The sequence below is a fragment of the Sander lucioperca genome, chromosome 18 (assembly GCF_008315115.2).
Source record: "Sander lucioperca isolate FBNREF2018 chromosome 18, SLUC_FBN_1.2, whole genome shotgun sequence".
Taxonomy (NCBI): Eukaryota; Metazoa; Chordata; class Actinopteri; order Perciformes; family Percidae; genus Sander; species Sander lucioperca.
This window is the reverse complement of record NC_050190.1, coordinates 1,873,721-1,894,180: the sequence shown is the minus strand read 5'-3', so window position 1 is coordinate 1,894,180 and position 20,460 is coordinate 1,873,721. Positions and strand designations below refer to the sequence as shown.

Genomic DNA, 20,460 nt, shown 5'->3' with positions numbered 1-20,460 from the left:
AAACAGGGTTTCCAACGGTATAAGATTTATTGCATAAAAGCATTATTACCACAGAGAAATAATCCAAAAACCAAACACAAATTTCCTTACTTTTTGTACTAAGTTTATGTCTGTTCATATTATTTAGATTTTACAGTCTCTTGAGTGACAGTGAGATTGGTTTAGGGCTCACATACTTCCAGATATCAGTCTAATTACAGAACTGATTGCTATCACAGCTGTACTGGAGTTGTTAATTCCTAATACAAACTGAACAGCTGATGTTTCATTTTAAAAGCTTTCCAGTGGCAAACAAATTGGAGGCTTTAGAAAATGCATGCTTTGGTAGAATTGCTATTGTTCAAAGTTTGTTTGTCATGCATTACGTTTTACTTATCAGGTTTGTTGACAAAAAAATCGTAACTCAAGGTCCAATTACTAGCTTTTCCTCGAGCTTTCAACCATAGTCTTTCTCAGACACCTGTGTTTGTGTGGGTTGCTGATAGGAGCATAGGCTAAAGACCACAGTGTGAAGGAAACCCACTCAAACAAACCAGTAGCTCAGTATGAACTCTAACTACCACTAAAAACATAAAATATCAGTGATAAAGACTGTCCTACACATAGCACAAAATATTGTCAGAAAGGGAGGTGCAGCAGGGCCAAAGGGCATGCCAGGCCAATGGGTGCAAAGGGTGGATGGTAAGAATCCCAATTTTAGACCAGGATTGGACACTGCTAAATACGTCTGGAACCCCCTTACTGGAGAGAACATCCAGCCAGAGTCTTCAAGTCACAAGGAGTCCACACTTACTATAAAGACAATATTTTATCGGTATCACAATTGGTAAATTAAAAAAAATGGTATTACAATACCTGCACAGGAATATAGCATTGTATAGGCTTTTTAAAGCATGTATTTAATACAGTGCACAGAACTAGGATTCATTTACAGAAAATCTACATTAAATTATATGGACTAAAGTGATGTTTTTATTCTTAATATTAATATTTTACTTAACAAGTTTTATATCCATAAATTCAAATGTTCCCCAAGAAAACCCAGCATACACCATTTCAAGACTGAGATGAGACAATTACTTTGCACTACACTGTAGTTCAGTGAGCAAAGCAATCAGAAAGCCATCAGGCAAGGACAGGAATTTGGTTGGTATCGTCTTGATACCAACCAAATAAAGTTAGTAGGTTTAAAACTACTCACAGCATCAACTGGGAAGAGGTCAAAGATCATCGACCAGATGTCAGCGGACAACAGGAGAAAGATCAAGTAGGACATTCACATCAGACACCAGAGACCATCTCTAAACAGAGACAGGGATTACCATCTCCACCCATATGTGACCACCTGCTGTCATTTGATCGATACTTAGGTCACATGACAGCAACTGAGCCATCTATATGACAACTGAGCCAACTCACATAAAATGAGAGAGACTGAGATGCAGTTGAAAGCTCTGAAAAAAGTGAACCTTGAGTTGGGATCTTTTTGTCAAACTACTGTTTCCAAGGTTAAAAAAAACTTTCATGTTCAACTTCTAACTCATTTAGTATATTTTTACTTGTCTTTGTGTGTCTTCTTTGTTTTTTGCTGGTGGCTCTTTGTATTTGGGTATCTTTGCTGTGGCTGTGACCTCTGATGACCAACGTTCTGCCCATGAAGCATACGGCAGATGACATTGTGTCATCTGCAGAGTGTTCGAGTGATGACGAAGACCTGGAGGAGTGTGAAACTATCCATGCAGGTGGGCTAGGTTAGTTTGCATTTGCTTGCTTTTTTGTGCTTTCACTCATCTGCACCAGAGGATCAAGGTATCCTCAAAGCATCACACCCCCATGGTTAAACAAAGTGTAACTTCATAAAACAGCCAATGTAGTAACAGTAAGCATAGCTTACTTGCACATTGCACAGTTACAAGAAAAGTTGGATTATTTAATGCAAATTGAAAATTCAAATTGAAAAAAAGAAACCAGAACAGACAGTTCCATTCAGTTACCCAGAAACCATTACTATAATGAGCTACACTTGCACATGGGGTCTACCAAAGTAGTTAACATGGTCACCAATATTCATACAAATTCTGTTTTTCTGAGAGGAATAATAAGGGTTAGTACATGTCATCACAAATGTGCAAAATTTGTATGATGGTGAACCATGTTCTCTGCACTGATGCTGCAAAATGTATCGCATCGTGTTTGAGTCCACTGCTCTTGCCATTCACTGCTCTACCAATTTCCATTTTGTAACAATACATTTTGACAGTCTTTGTTTTTAAATTTCTTTTCAGCTAAAACTCAGTGTTGTCTAGATAACAGTGATGTTTTGTTTTAGTTTGTTTTTTCCATATTCGCTTACTTTGGTACATGTAATAGAGAACAGATATCATTGAATTTCTGTGTACAAGTTTTTCTTTTCTTTTTTGGGTCATACTTTTACTTTTAGATGTACATGTTATTCTGTCTTTTTTGTATCCAAATATTAAAAATTCAAAAATGTTCAAGCCTTGTGATAACTTAGAGAATCAGTTTGAAAGAATTTGGGAATTTCCATATTTCAGCAACATTCATTTTGTAGGATACAGCAAGCAGCCATGTTGTCTTTACTAAATAATCAAACTGTCACACACCTTTCTGAAGGGTATGACAGATCTCTTTTTCTAAAGGATTTTTTAGTCTGAACATGTTCATGTTTTTTCAATGTTTTTAGCTGTAGCCCATTCAAAACAATACATCACATTTTACATACAATGCTTATTCGAATACTCTCAGACATAATTTAATTCATGATATCTACACAGACAGCAAACAGAACACCTTTAAAGTGCTGCTGTTGGTGTAAATGACATGTCAGCTTCAGTATTTTGTTCATGTTGGCTAGAAAGACAAGCTGTCCTGTACAAACTTTCCTGCTACAGTCAATTTCACACACTCCACTCCTATCACTTACAGATGATATAAAACACTAGGACATATTATTATATTATTATTATATATTATACAAATTATAAAACAGTGAATAACTCTAATTGACCAATTTGCTTATAATGCATAGTCAGGAAACCATTATATTTTTCTATTAAGGCCCTATTCACCATACTACCAGACTTTTAGCTCAAGAACTATTGCGTCTAAAACTATTCTGAACTATACTGATAAGTTGTACTGCAGACGAAATATTTTCCTTTATGTCAAGCATAAATAATCTCTAATACCTACTGGTAACATCCAGAAATTCAGAAGGATTTTAGTGCTGTTCTGCTGACGACCAGTAGGTTCTCCCTTTTAAAGGTCATTCCCAAATTTTTTCAGAGTATGTGAAAGGTTGTGGTCTAAATGGGTTAAAAGATGTGATGTGTAGCCTGAGATTTATGGGGATTTATGAAGAAAGACAAAGACAGGGCCCCAGTCATCCAATCATGTGTTTACACAGAAATTCACACCATTCTAACCCTAACATCACTTTGACAGCAGCATGCTTTTTATTTGGAATTTCCTTTGTTGTATTATTTCCGGAGTCAATGCTATTTCCTGTTTTGTTTTGTCTTTTCTAAGTTTTGTTATCGAGACATCATTCTCGTCTATTCGCCAACCAACAAAAAAACACGCTGTTGTATTTTGGCCTCATCATTTGTGGCATGACACTTTGGTGGGTGATATTTGTTTCCACATATATTTGGGGTTCCATGCAGCTTTGTACCATGCAGCTTTTAATGAAAAGATCCCTCTCTCGGTTTTCAAAGCAAATCAAAAGGCAAGAAAAAATATTTTCTTCCCATCAACTTTTTTTCACCTTGAATACGAAAAGTTACATAACTCTTGGCACTTGTATTTGAAAAGTGTTGTACCCTTCTAATTCTAAACCCTTCTAAGTCAGTCTTCCAGTCCCTTTCCTTCCCCTGCCAACTTACACCTATTGATGTATTTGCTAAATGACTAAATGCATTTGCAATGCATTTTAACCTATTTTAGTGTAGATGGCATAAAACTGTTTTGCCACAAATTCTAGTATTTTCCACTTTATTGTTTCTCTTAAAGGGATACTTTTCTGTTTTTCAATCGGCTTTGTTTCATTGCAGTTTAGGTAGTATATGCAGATAAACAGTGTTCATTACAGTGTGTGGGGTGATACAGAGCTGATTGAAAATTGAAGAAAATAAAGTTTCACTTTAAGCAGGGTGAACTTTGATCATTTATTTGCATGCTTTTTGATTGAGCCTTGACTCCATGCCCCCATATTTAGACTAACTTGGTTGCTTTTTCTGCAATTGTGTTTAAGTTGGAAACCATTTTTGCGGTCACACCATCGAATGCCGTCTATCTTACCCCACACCGTCTTTATTTTGCCGTGTGGCTGTTGTCTGTCTGGTCAGTTTGGAGAAGTTATCAAGTGATTCTGTTCTCTGTTGTAAATCTGTTGTGTTCTCCTTTCAGTTAATTTCATAAGATGGCATTGGTTCTTGAATAGCTCACACTGTAAACTGTTTGATATTTGATGACCAAGTAGACAGGTTCTATTTTTTTCCTCGTGGAGACAATAGATATTTTGATACATACAATTTGATATTGGTACAAAAACACCCCATGGCCAATGATTAGTAATACAAAATATTCCCATAATCTGTAAAGTAGTACAGCTTTACAGATTAACAATACCCTCCTCCATTATGTCAATGGCCTAAACTAATAACATGATGCCAAGACACATGGCCAAGCGTTGTTTACTCCAAACGGCTGTTCCAAGATGTGCACCATTATATATCAAACACATGTTAATATCATCTGTTCCGTGCTTGCTGACATGCAAAAGAGAGACAGCTGTGTGTAGCATGCAAAGACGTACCACCTGCGTACCTGAATGAGCGAGGTTATATTGTTGCCTGATTGAGCTCAGATTCCTGAATATCCATCATAAACCATTTAGTGCCTTTTCACACCTAAAAGTCAGATCCCAGGTTCATGTTTTTGTTGCATTGTATAAGAGATGGGGACTAAAGTTTGAGACTCATCCTCAAAAGACTTAAGACTCGACTCGGACTTGAGATGCGGGACTCGTAAACAATCTTTATTTTTAAGAAATGTGTGATGAGCTGACCGTAATCTATAACCTACCTATGTAACACTTAATACGTAACGTATCTGCTGCTCGCTAGCTCAGAGACATTGTATACATTTGATCCGGTTAGTTTTGGTTTCACACTGCATATGACATAACTACGTTCTGTCGTCATCACATATGCAAGCCACGTCGGGCTTTCCCGCATCTCGTATTCTCTCTCAGGTGTCGGAATTGTTTCTGACTCATGCTCTCCCTGTGCTACCGTGGTTCTTTTTGTTTTGTTGCTCTGCTGAGGAGCAAGACACAGGAACTTTACTTGAGTTTTGCCGAGCTACAGCGTTTATTAAAAACAAACTGACACACCTGTAATTTTGGTTCGGATCAAACTGACCAGAACGAGTTAGGTGTGAAAGGCCCCTTAGATCACATAACCAAGCAGGTTGGATACAATGGTGGAGGAAACATTAGGAGACAATATCAGTGTGAGTTTTCCCACTTTGTCATGGAACTTGCTTTTTCAGTGTCTCATAGTCCAATTGATAGTCGGGCACAAATTTAAATCGGCACAACTGAACATTTGCCTCATAGCACTGAGATGACCATGAAGAAATCAAAAAATAAAAATGGCACACTACCAAATGGGTGCATCATGAAGCAGGATGCTGCTAGGCTATAAACTGCAGGCTGACCACAACTGAACATTATTTGACATCTTTGAAGTTTTCAGCTCATTGCTCACAGCGTCGCGACCCAGACGCCTCCAGCCTGATAAACGCGGGCCCATATCATTTTTGAGAAGTTTCAAATATTTAAATTCAGTTCTGTTTTTCATTCAAGTCTGATAAACTAGTTATATTTTATTGAGTGTTAGAAATGGAAGAAATCATTGAAACATTTGGTGGAGCAGACCACCCACTTCGAATGTTATCACCCAATTGAATGGGTGTTATCAGTTGTTATCACTACCATAGATATGATGCAGTATGGCCCTACACTACCTCCTAGTTGGAAAAAGTATTATCTATTGGTAAATTGGATCACCAATCCGCACTGTAAAATGAGATAGTATGAAGAATGACAATGGAAGGGAGTAGTAGTTTTACTTGCACTTTGTGACTTTGTTCAGTAAAAGGTGCTATATTAAAGTGGCAACAGTGTTGCCAAATATTTTCCAATGAGCACTACATACAACACACAAAAGAATAAACAAAAAAAATTAAAATACAAAACACACAAGTATTTCACTATAAAAAGGAAAAAGCAAGAATAAGCTAAATAAATAAATACTACCTTTACATCTTTAATTATAAAATATTCCTTATCCAAGTGTTTTCAATCAATTGTTTTTTTCAATAAACAACCTTACAACACTATAACAGAAAACATCTTCAAAAACCAAAAAACATTTGCCGATCAATTGATTAAGTTACTCTTCCATAATTTCTTTAATTAATTAAATAATCAATTCATGCAACATCCTTAAGCTACTATTTATCCAGTATATTTATCAAGTACGATAAAAATTCTAAATAGATCAGAACAAAACTGAAACAAGTTGATTCAAAATTATACACTACCCGTCAATAATTTGAACATCTCTACTCATGAGTAACAACCTCCCTCCTCTTTACTGTACCTTTCCAGAATTGCTCTTTTGTTTTTCATGTTGAACTGTGTGACATTTTTACTCAATTCCATTTCATCCTCCAAACTATTCAAGAGATACACCCCACAAACAGAAACACACATGCCTTTTTGTTTTCCTTTTCCCAAACACCATAAATTGAGTTTCAATCAGATTTAGTGATAATTTGTTTGAGTCAAACCACAATTCAGCTGTCCAAATTCTTTTGAGACAACCTCTAGCAGCTGCTGTAGGTTCTCAAAAGATATTGGTGTCATCAGCAAAAACAACAAATTTCACAAATTCCCCCCCCCAGTCATCACCACCCACCCAGACAAACATCAAGAAAAGATGATACATTAACTACAACATTCAAGACTATACAAAAGCATAATCAAATAGACACACTATAAACCAAATGAACATATGTATAAATGACAACACCATAAGCCCATCACACCATAAGCCCAGCACAAAGCTTTTTAGAAGCCCTTCAGAAAGCTCAAGTACCTTCCCTATTTCCTAGTGTAGACATCCAATCTAGAATTAAACTAGTTTTGACCCAACTTCCTATGTGCTTATCTTTTCCGAAATGGATTGATCCATCTCCTAGAACAAATAATCTGAATGGAACCTGGGTCCCTGCAATCCAACACAGGTTATCATATATCCCAGTCCAAAATTCCTGGACTTTATCACAAGACCATAAGAATGAAGTAATTGGCCATCCTCTGTATTACATTTCCAACAATTTGGTGATGCATAATCTTGAACTGGATGAGGCGAACCCTCACATCGCGTAATTCAGCTTGGGAACACAAACCATTTTTATAACATTGATCTTCCCTGCCATTGAGAGATTGAGTGTCACCCATCTATTAACATCACAAGAGATTTATTCAATAATGGATCCAAATTAACTTTAACTAGGTCTTTTAACTGGGGAGGGACTAAGATACCCAGATATACGATACCTTGCTTGGGCCACTGAAATGCACCAGATTGGAAGGCTGTTAGGGCTGTAAAAGGTAATGCTTCTGACTTGGACCAATTTACCATATAACATGAAACTTTCGAGAAAGTCAATGATCCTGAATAGACAGGGTATTGAACTGCTAGGTTCGGACACAAAAAGTATTATATCATCCGCATTAAGCATAATTTTGTACACCCATAAACGTATGCTCCTGGTTAAAAGAGTTATTCTAGGATAGACTTTTTTTAAACCAAAATCACTGGCTCCCTCTGCTATAGGATGTGTGATAGAAAATATCGTAATCTCTAATCATGTGTGGGTGTGCCTAGACCCAAGTGAGAGAAGATGTTCTAACTCCTGTCTTCCACAGGAGCCAGAACATGGCTTAGGTCTGAGCTAAATATGAGCTAATATTACCTGGTGATCAATTGGTCCACAGTGCCATCTTCATGGGTGGCATGGGTGGCCTTGAAGGCTGTGATCAGGGGGCACATTATATTACATGCTTCATTTTGTAAGAGGAATAGTGCTAAAGCACTGTTAAAAACTAGAAAGTAAAATTAAACACGCTGAAACAGAGATTAAGCAAAGAATGTCACAGGATGGCCTGAGAAACATCACTCAATTAAAATACCAATAAAATAATATTCTATTTTACAAGGTTAAATTCAATTTATTCAGGGCAAGACAAAATTATTTTGAACCAGGACTAAGCAGGAAAATTAACTCGCTAGATACATAATACAGAGGGAATCAGCTTCCACTATTATAGAATAAAACAGCCAGTAAGATCATTGGAGTTGATCAGGTATCTGTAGCTCAATTGTACATTGACCTTAGTTTAAAAAAGACAGAATAAATTCTAAATGATTCAACCCACCCTCTTCATCAGAATTTCTTAACAAGCAACAGGTCAAGTGGCAGACTCCTGCAAAGGAAAATTAGGACTACAAGGTACAGCAAGTCTTTTGTGCCTACAGCAATTAGACTGCACAACAATAGACTTAAAAACTCTTAGGCATTTTAAACTATGAGCATACTGTATATATCAGCACTCAACTATTTTATTTATTCATGCTTGTCATGTTTCTTCAATGTTCTTACTGCTTTGTCTCTCTTGTCCTTGTTTTTCTATCTTTTAATGTTTTGTATTTATGTTTTTAATGTTATGCAGTAGGCTGTATAACAATGGAGCGTGTAATGGTGACCACATGAATTTCCTACTTGTGGATAATAAAGTTTACCTTGACCTTGACCTTGACTTTGTAGACGGTCCCGAAGCACTTGTCTTGCCGTCTCAACACCGGAACTAAACAGAGCTGAATTAGCACAACTTTTATGCATTTCTTTCACATCTACTGCAGTCAGATTCACTGTGTTCACTCGGAAGGAATCACTTAACATAGGTAGGCACTTGTAATGACATTTCAAACATGTTAAGAGGCTAAAAAAACATTTAAAACTTGCCCTGTTTCAGCCTCCTGGCTGGTAACACTAGCAGGAGGATAACACGGTGTAGGCAACACCGATTGTTTTTGTTTTTCTCGCTACTGACAGCACTCCAAATTTACAAACAACAGAGCTACATGTTGAAATCGACAGGAATTCTCCTTTAATGCACACCATTTTTTTAGATTCTACAATCCACAATCGACATATGCGTTTATTGCAAAAATATCACATTATGTTTGATTTTTTAAGACTGGACATAACCTTCCTTCCCTTACTGGGATTCCCCAGCCCATTCACATTCCAGGTGGATAAACATATAGAACTTAAAGGTCCAGTGTGTAACGTGTTTAGTTGTTCATTATCAAAATCTGAGTTGCCCATTCACAAACTTGTCCTTTTTCATGAATATTTACCTTCACCATCAATTCCATGTATTACTTTTGGCTTGAAATTTTACATTTGCATTTGCATAAACTGGGGTAGACGCTCCATATTCATGCTCCATCTTGAAATATGTTACGGATATAATACGGACATACAGGACATACTGCTCCGCCTTTCGCGTTTTCGCTGTCACATGATAAATTCACAGGTACTGCTGATGCTGCTAATGGGTATGGTAGCAAGTTTGAAGAAGGAAACATGGAGGACAATACGTATTCAATATTCAAATTTCAGGAACAGGAGTCTTCTTCCTCAGCCAGAAAAAGAAAAAGGATATTGAAAAGCGCAAGAGACCGTCTTTTTAAAGTGTGAAGGATACCGTAACTGTTATATGTACTTTGAACTGTGTGGTGCGAGAGAGTTGATTGCGATATATGATCTCAACGCTAGATGGGAGAAATCCCTACACATTGGACCTTTAAGTTAGACGACATAACTATATATTAAAATATCACAGCCATTTTCTGAGCACATAACAAATGCATAATGGTGATGACTAAACACAGCTAAATCCCAAATACTCACAGAACAGTCTGTGTGCACCTAAACCTGAACATAATGCACAGTCCAACTCAGTATAAAGTTTGTCTTTTCAGTCCGTAATCCGTTCTGCTCCAAACTCTCCGTCTCCATGTACTAATGCAAAAAAAAGAAAGTGTCCATCCAGAATCATGCAAAATACCTAAGGAGTAAAATTCATCAGTGTCAATGAGCCAATAAGCATGCAGCATTCTTCTACCAAGATCTAATAATGCTTGTGATCGGCTGTCTAACATTACACGTCTTAGAGGCAGGCAGGATAAACTCAATGTTACGCACAGAGATGAGGCTCCCGTAGTAGGAGTTGAAAAATAAAAAGATTTGTGCCGTAATGTTAGAATTTCTTTTTTTCAAAATTGGTATCGAAAAAAGTATCGTTTATGAACTGTTATCGAAGTAACGCTATTGGTACCCAGCCCTAATTATGACGGTGTCATGTCAGTGTTGTCCATACTCTTTCAAATATAGTGTTACCAAAAGTTCTATTGGTTGCATAAGCAATTTCCTTGAGTGCCTTAACGGATGGGCCCAGGCCCATCCACAGCTACGTGGCTGCTTTAAACTTAAACTTTAAACGTATTATTAAACTTATAAGGAGGAAGGTTGGGTGACCCTCACCCGGGACTTGACTTCAAGTCTACGTAAGTTAACTTTTTTACGTAACGTTCTTAACTCACTGACGTAAGTATATTAAGCCATTCCACAGCATTTTCCTAAAATTAACCTAGTAGTAGTAGTAAACCTAACAAAGTAACAATGGTTTTGTTTAAAAGTTATGCCAAAGGGTCTATGCTCACTATGCTGACGTTCCATAGCAGGCTCCTTCTAACCCATATTTAAGAGGCTGATAACCACTGATAAAACCCATTCAATGGACATTATAAATGGGTGAGCAGACAAATTATTTCTTGGCTGCACATTTTTGGATGGATGAATCACTCAATTTAAGATGGATTATTGTTACAGTACTGACTTGGGGCATTTCCTCCATAGCATCATCAGATACGTATGGGATGTTTCCAATTTGCTCAAATCCATTCACCAAATTTGATTTGATTTGATTTTGGCAATACATGCCATCCTGTGTTGGCTAATAGATTTGCCCCACCTTGGATTCCAAACAGTGAAACTAGGGTCCCTGTACTTTGACATACATCACACCCTGCATGTGTTGCTCTTGAAACAGAGAGATGAAAAAAGATAGAGGCGAGTGTGTGTCTGTGAGAGAGAATGTTAAGTGATGCACATCTTTATTGGAAGGATAATAATAATACATCTTAATAATAGCATATAGCTGTTCTCTCTTCTTCTGTTTACAACTTGAGAGCAGATGTAAGTGAAATTTCTTTGTGGATGTATTAAAACCTTATGTCGGATTTGACCAACATTTAAAAAACCTGGAATGTGACCTCAGCCGTGCATCTGCAACCCTTTCCTGCTGCTTGGTTGTAGATAGGCTACACGTTGCGATGCAACACAAACAGCAGCAAGTGTTGGCCTTTTAAAGACTAAAGGATCTGCAAGTTATCACAAAGCACACTTGAAATGATCTTGACTTGATGTTTTTAAATACATTTTCTGGCCTCGAGGCAACCACTGGTCTCCATTTAATTTCCTTTGAGCACAGACTAGTCAGACACGTTATTATGGATCCCACACAACATCTATGCAAGACCTGCCCTTCAATAGCATTCACACGCTACTATTGGCCAGGCGTCCATGCTTATGCCGATTTGTTCAGGTCCTATCCCCTGACCAGTCAGCTATCCTAACCTTAACTATTTGAGGTCAATGCCTGACCCCAACCAATCAGGCTGCTTCGTAGGGCGTTACTTGCCTAGAAGTGTGGGATCCATAATAACACTAGTCAGACATTTGCCATCTTATGGAATTCCTCTCCGATTACATTTTTACCTACATTGAAAAACCATGTGGGTTACATTAGGCAAAATATTAAATTATATGTCAAAAGACACTATGGGGTTAAAGCTGGTATCTGTGTTTATACATCCTTTGGGGTGGTGGAGTTATTGTAAAACATACAAACCACAGCTGAGGTTTGACAGGTACTTGAGGCTTTGCATGCCCCTCCCCCCTGAGCTTTGGGCCAGGGCCATCTGTACCCTTTGACCCCCTCCCCTGACAGTGGGGCTGTGCCTAGGTAAAAAACATTGTGTAGTATCAAGTTGGGGCTGGGGAGTTATTCTTAGCTTTTATGTCATTAATAATCCTCCTAGAGTGGGAACATTGATGGCGTTCCGAAGATACACAAACCATTCCACAATTCAAGGGAGACAGATCACAGTCCCCATTTATTTTCAAAATTTGTTTCTGGTACAAAATGTTTCTGGTACAAAATGTGTTGCAGCACTCCTTATAATTTGAACTTAAATGCCAGTGTGAAAGCATCCTTGGACACTCTTTAAACTTTTAGCTGGTCGGTTCACACCTGTCATGGTGGATAGTGCCAACAATCTAATGTCCTTAGTTTTGCTTTGGCAGGTTTAGATAAACTGCAGCTGCCACTTTGATCTTCCACCACTGCACAGGCAGACAACATGCACAATGTTAATGATATCAGCTTTAAGCTTGTCTTTTGACTCTTTATCATATCATATTTGAATACTGAACAAATTGCATTTCACATATAGTCCATGACAGAATATTATTTATGTACATTTTGTGTTTTTATTTTCTTTCTCTTCCCCACTGTTATTAGTTAAACTCGAGCTGTGTCCCAATTGCATACTACACACAAATTTTACTAGTTTTTTTTTTTGGGAGGGTTGGGGGTGGGTTTACACTGGAAAATTGGCAAAATGATGTATACTCAGACATGTCAATTTGCAAACAGAATTCACTTGATGTGGAGTGGTGCATTTCACAACAGAAATGGAGGAGAATTGTTGGAGCTTTTAACAAAGTTGCCATTTGCCTGACATCTGCCTGCACACATGTTGTATCATAAGTATCACATGTTTTTTTCCAGTACAAACTGTTTCATTACATTAATTTAACTATTCGCATATAGTAAGGGATTGGGACACAGTGTCTGTCTCCTATTTGTCCAACATTGGTCAGTCTTACCTGCTCCCAGTTTGCTGTGTGGTTTCTTTTCTACTTTCCCTAAATGCAACTTACTTTAAGCATGCATCAACATCCTGCAGTACAACAAAAACATAGCCAGAAAATAATAAAAATAACCCATTGTCAGTCAGTAGCGTCTCTCTCTCTGATGTACACCCAGAATGCACGGCTGCTTCATGTTTAAATACTTATAGATTTGGAACACAAGAGAGAGGAGCCCGACCTCCAGTCGAGTGCCTCTCTCAGCACTGTCTGTTTTGTATTGTGTGCATCTGGTTGTAGTGTGTGCAAAATTTTGGCTTTGTTCTTTCATCCTAACATTTTTTCATTTGATTTGGTTTTAACTGCTCATATTTCTTTGTATTGATCCAATTGATCACTGGCATTTTGGTTCTAATTATGGTTTTTGGCTTATGAAGTATGTTTAGTTTGTTTTTTTGTCAATCAGATAACATTTAAATCACAGTGTGAAATAATATTTTGATATATTTAGACTTTTTTTGGGGATTTGGAACTACTTTAGTGATTAACTTGTGTGTTATATTTCTTGCAGTATGCTTTTCTGGCAAATATTGAATAAAAAAAGAAGTAAATGTTCAAAACAACAACAGTTGCACAATCAACTCAACTTCAGGCATTTTTGTAAACGTATGCAGAAGCCCACAGATTAGTAGGTGAAGCAGTTCCAGATCAATTGACATACAAATTGATCTTTGCTGAATAATATTTTTGTAAGACAAAAAACAAATGAATTGCATGGTTAAGAAGTTGCAGTTTAGGGTTTGTCAGACTTGTCAGTGTTAGAGTTCTTCTGTTCTTTTCTGTAGATGGGCATGTATATTGCTCATTGTTTGTATATCCCCATCCCTTCCTTACAGCCAAAAGCTCTAATGCCGCCCGACCGCTTCGTACTGCCTTTACATGGACATGGCAACTGACTTACACTGTCACCCTCATCACCCTCATTTCCTCTGTAGTATGTTCATAGGTCCCAGCCCTTCTTCACCGTCTCCCTTGTCTTTAGAGGTATTAAAGTATAGAGTCATCCATCCATTCTACACTAAAGATCAAATTACAATTCAAGCAAAAACTGTAACATGGATAGATTTAGATTCTATTGAAGTCTATTGCAATGAAAACTATGTAGATACACATTCTTTTGTAAAAACAAATTATTTACCAGGAAAAAACAAAACATAAAAAACAGAATTATGGTGTTTATTTTTTATGTTATGTGTTGTGGATGTATGTGTTGTTGCCTCCCTGTACCGTCGTGTTTTAAGATAGAACACAATGTACAGTGGATAAAATGATCTTTAACGGTACCAAGTGGCTATCCAACATTCTTACACGACTTTTCCTTTGTAAATTCTTTTCTTCATGCCTAAATCATGCGGGCAATTTGTTGATGTAAGTTGACAATACACAGTATACGTTTACACTCTTGTTTTTTTTGTTTTTTTGAAGATGCAGTTTGTAGAATGTGAAGAGATGGACTTAAAATATCATTCTTGTGTATGTCACAATGAAAGCAAAGTGACGTAATGAATATGGTAGGTGCTACATGTAGAACCATATGCAACTCCCAGATCCTATGTTAAGGTACACAATTCAATCCCATGGTGTAGGTTGACTCACTATTCATCATTGAGTCCTACTCGATATGAACACAACATGCTACATGCACTACAAACTGCATCTCCGATCAAGCTGTGGACAACTGAATGAGTCTTTAACAGTTTTTATTGTTTGAAATGATAGAATACATTTGTTTTGATCTACAGACTTGTGTGCTTGTGAATGTTGGTGTTTGTTATCATTTGTGAGTTACACAACAGTTTGCTTTATTGATATACAGTACAATGTGCTTTAAATATTCAGTATGCCCACGCTTGATGGCAGTGGATACTTTCCATGTCAATGGCACTTTGAATGTTCACTCCTGCTTGAGATCACATTTACATTATGAATAAATCTAACTCTTTTCACTTCTCCTTAAAAATTAGTACTACTGTTTTTTTTTTTGCTTCACCATTGAAGGTAATAATGCAGATGTCAAATATTAGAACTGAAGTCGATCAACAAATCATAAATAATCTGCCATGAGGATTTAGGAGGGAGAGATACAGCTTGGAAAAATAGAGAGCAACATTAGAGGGTAAGCAATGTTGTAGTTTGACAACATTGTTGTTATTGAAATGCAGTGTGGGGTAGGTTCCTAAGCCCAGCACTGTCAAAGAGCCACACCTCCATGTTACAGTCTCGGTTTTTTAACAAATACAGCAAAAGACAACCAGACTTTGGTTTAACAGCAGCAGTTCAATCAATCAATCAAACTTTATTTATATAGCACTTTACAGCAACCAGCAGGTATCCAAAGTGCTTAACATCGAAACCAAGAATAATAACACATATCATACAATATATACAGTTTTTAGTCATACAGTTTGAATGCTTTGCCAATTGTTGGTTGTTAGGGAGTACCAACTGATATTGTTGTGTTGTGTACAACAGGTTTACTAAATACATCTTCAATAATAACTCAATTTACCAAAACTGTTTCTTGCTCTTATTTATCATGGAAGAACATTTCAAATATTATGGTACTCTAGCAAGCCTTATTATTAGCGTGCCCAACAGAAAGTGATACACTAAGCTAACAGTTCAACAGACAGTTGTAGCTTTCCATTGTGGCATATTCATCAAGCTTAGATTTGAGTTCAGACAAATTTGCAAAGAATTGGTCTGATTTTATATTTTACATTTTGTATTGTAGTAATAAAGTATTGTATTGTATTGTAGTAATAAAGTAGTATAAAGAGCATGTAGCCTACATATTGAAATAGATTTGTTAGACAACCTGGTCTCCTGTTCTTCTGGTGAGCAAGAGGCTAACTGTAAAATGAAGCTGTTAAACACTCAATAAAGGAGAGTTCACGGCATGACATCTTTTACTCAGGCTAGTATTCCACAAAGGGTGAGCATTCAGGTGACTTTACTCTGCCATTGACATGGTAGGAACTAAGATATATTATAGTTCAACAGTGTTTTCTTGGTGTCACAGAGCTGCTCTTAAAACAGGTAATTGTCACTTTTTAAATAAAAAATAAATGAGCCATAACAAACTTTTTGTTTTTAAATCTTGTCAAGACACAGTACAGAGAGGCCCGGTGAAAAAGCAATCAACATTTGGATGACAGTATAATGAAACTGACATGATGACAAAACCTCTCTGTAAACCATGTAGCCATTTACATTTTTTTTTTTCAAATGCTATAAATTTGAATTAAACACCCAAAATTCAATGGAAGTAATCATTAATTTTACATGCAAAGAACGTTGTGGTTTCATACAACGTACATCCATGTTATTTTTGGGCAATTTCGTTGAAATAAATGTATTTCTGATATAAAAACAACTTTGAAAACGGGTCCAATTTGACCTGAGGATAACACAAGGATTAACCTTCCACTATATGGAATATCTTTCATGGAAATAGCACAAATTAGCTTCTGGCTTGTTGATACAGGCTGTACACATTTAGAAAGGTTTGTGAAAACAAATTGATACAACTAATATGCACACATTTGTTGGCAGTGAACTCTAAGTCATGATGTTCCAATGGTTTGCACATGACAATAAGGACTGTTGACTTTATATAGAAATATTTGTCATTTCTCATGACAAATGCTTGAAATGTGCATCCAATTTAATATCAGTCCTGATTAACCAAAGTGAGTATAAATAAATCATTGATTTGCATGAATTGATTGATTGAGGATTTATCTCATTTTTTACAAACAGCTCCACCTTCACTATTCAAGTGGCTACACAAACTGGTTGTTTGTTTCCTCTCACTGTAATTTAACTTTAAGATTGCGATCACCTTTACATCCAGAGCAGCTCTGTATCTGAGAAATGTTTGTAGAACTGTAACTATAGTTTTCTGTATTAGCAAAATAACGCAAAAGGTTTAAGGTGATTGGAGAGCCATTGAACTGTAAACACTGCTGTCATTATATTATAACAGCAATCTGTAGTTTGGATAATACATTTTATTTTACCCAAATTCATGTTACTGTACATGCTGTGATGATGTGAAATTAAAGTAATTTTTAATATTAGATGTTTTCCTTCTTATTTAATACGGGGAAGGGGGGGGGGTAACAATAACTATAGTATCTTTTGATTTTAACTATGAATAGGTTTTCATTTATTTGTATTCAGCAAATAAAGTTTATTAGTTTACATTTTTTATAGATTGCACTTTGCCCTAAAAGTTGCTTGAATTATACTGAGGAAGAATCAAGTATACTTAGCTATAATTATAGCAAGCACATTGAATTTGAAGCAAACTTTGCTTGATTTTTCTGGCTCATCCTTGCACACCTCTTAAGCCTTTTGAAATATATAAAATATGCCAATTTTCCTTTCGTCTTAATCTTGAATTGATATGCCACGTTTTGGTTGGTTTTGGTTGTCTGCTTTGGTATTCTGTCCAGATGTATGTACAGTAATTTAGTATATTTCATAAAACCCCAAAGCTGTCCTCTAACATGACTGCCTGTCTGTCTCCAACCCCAGGAGCTGAGTTAGTCATCCCAGTACTTCAGGATCCATTAGCGCACCCCTTGTAGCTACTTGTGCACCCTTCATTCCCACTCCCTCAACCCACCACCCACTCCTGACCATTATTGAGACCACCAAAGAGTCCCTGTCCAAGGCCACTGAGGCGGGGGTACCTTGCTTGTCGGACCGAGGCAGCGATGATTGTGATGATGATGGCTTGGTGATATCGGGGTCTGGCTCTGGGGAAGCGTTCAAGTCTAACCTGCCCCCTACTGGTGATGAAGATTTTTACACGACCTTCTCCTTGGTAACAGCTAAGACCTTATCCACATCAGGCTTTGAAGGTGGCTACGAGACTTTTAGACCTAACAAACCTTCAATCTCCAGACGCAGTAGGACTACCACTACCGCCATACTAACCGCCGACCAGAGCCCCACCACCGCCACCTCTGCCTCCACCGCAACCCTCCACAATGCTCCGGCCAAACAGCCGGCTGGCATAATGAATAACCGCGAGCTAAAACCCCAGCCCGACCTAGTGTTGCTTCCATTGCCCACAACTTTTGAGGTAGACAGCAGCAAGCTGAGGGGCCCATTAATAACCTCCCCAATGTTCCGTAATATACCCACAGCACTCCCCACAGAGCCGGGCGTCAGGCGAGTTCCAGGGCCCTCGGAAGTGGTCCGTGAATCTAGCAGCACCACCGGGATGGTCATCGGAATAGTGGCGGCCGCTGCCCTGTGCATCCTCATCCTTCTGTATGCCATGTATAAGTACAGGAACAGGGATGAAGGCTCCTACCAGGTGGACGAAAGCAGGAACTACATAACCAACTCAGCTGTGCAAAGCAACGGCGCTGTCATGAAGGACAAACAGCAGAGTTCGAAAGGCAGCAACAAGAAGCAGAAAAATAAGGATAAGGAGTATTATGTGTGACTGTGAGACTTTCGTGAACACGAGAGAGTGAAGAAAGAACGCACTAAGAGAACACTGACTTATCAGTTTCCTTGAAAGGAGCTATGACAAATGATGGTATAACATGGAACTTGAATAATCTTATACTGTGCTGAGTAGTTGAACTGATGATATGTACTGTAATATAAAGCACACTTACTATTGTAAGCATAACAACAAGGCTAAATAGCAACTTTAGAGACCTTACTCTTCTATCTGGTCAGAGACGTTATCAGTATAGAAATATTTCACAGCTACATCATTCTCCCAAGTGACTTTTAGAGCTATGTGATCCTTGGCATTAAACAAAAAACTTTTTTTGTAAAATTGTTAATTACAAAAGGCTCATAATCTTATACATTTTCAGCATGTAAGCAACATGTAGTGCTTAACAAGAGAGGGTCAGGCACACCATCATTGTAGAAGTAAAAAAGGACTCTTGCTGTATCAGAGTATGACACATTTTTATGTTTTATACATAATACAAGTGTGGTGTCTAACTTATATTTGCTTTAAGCAAAAGGGAAAAAATGACAAAAAGAACAGTAAGAAAAGAAATCTATTTCTGTGTATAAAATGATTCCAAGTAAGGAACTTGCCAGGGGCAAGATCTCCTAAAATCTGTTTGCTCTGGCATCCGATTCACCACAACTATTTTCATTGTTTGACAGAAAGAGCAACTGATTGTAAAATGCATGCCATCCTAATTCTACAGTAAATTTCAGTACAGTAAAAGTCCAGTATACAGTGTTCAACTTGGACCATGTTCTCTTAATTAATGCCAAACAGTTGTTCATTATCAGATCAGAACTCCTCTCAAAAATGTTAACCATGGAAAAAACGGTCTTTTAAAAAAAAAAAAAGGTCTGTTATTGATGCACAGCTAGTGGTGGTTTTATCTTTTTGCAAAACTGTTTGTTGGTTCATTGCCTGTTGTTCTCTTTTTCTATGGAGGTGTCAAGAGGAAGACAAATGCAGTACTACAACACTGTTAACAAATGTGTATACAGAAATAAATCAAATGTTGAAAGTGTGAATTCTATATGCTGTCACAGTCAACTGTGTCAAGAAACAAGAAATTTGTTTACATATTTTATTACATGCTAGCTGTTGTACTTTGTAGGTAGGAAATTGTACATATACCATGACAGTTGTAATTTTTAGTACCTCTATTGTACAGACTGAACATATGGTTTATCAGCGTATTTCATGACAGAATCTGTTAACTGTTAATTTACATGGAGAAAAACTTTAATGGGAATGTGGAGAATCATATTGATATTTCATAAAGAATAAAATGTATTGTTAGCCTAGAGATCTAACCAGAGATGTTTCTAAAGTTGCATGAATATTTAACTACTTGCAGTTGTCCAACAAATACAAGGTGCCCTTCCTTCTGTATCATGGCTTTCTTGTTCTGGGTTACACTAGTGATATTTCTTTTTGAAAGAATAAAGTCAAAGTTATGACAAATACAGAAAGACAAAGAGGTTATAATGGATGGGGGTTCACAGTTCAAGAGCTAAAATGGTGTGTTTTGTTTTTAAAGTGGGACTGGTCACCTCAAATCATTGTCTTGTCACCTTTTTCATCATTAATTACCAATTTTTTACTGTCCATTTATGTTTCCATTATCTGCCATTGTCATTTAATGATGTGGAGGTGCAGTCTTCTTGCCTGAAATTCATATTTTTGTGTTAAAATTGTTACTTTTCATAACCTTTTTTTTCATCAGTTTGATAACAAATAAAACATTATTT

The 20,460-nt window shown here is 37.1% G+C and overlaps 1 protein-coding gene across 1 annotated transcript in view; it reads left to right on the top strand.

Moving 5' to 3' along the window:
* nrxn3a (neurexin 3a) overlaps positions 1-19,563 on the top strand; it is a 245,946-nt gene extending 226,383 nt beyond the window's left edge. The window contains 3 exon segments of the mRNA XM_031280323.2: positions 1,661-1,751; positions 17,761-17,805; positions 17,808-19,563. Coding sequence (XP_031136183.1) covers positions 1,661-1,751; positions 17,761-17,805; positions 17,808-18,682 — 1,011 coding nt within the window. The 3' untranslated portion in view covers positions 18,683-19,563.
* Positions 19,564-20,460: the final 897 nt, after the last annotated feature.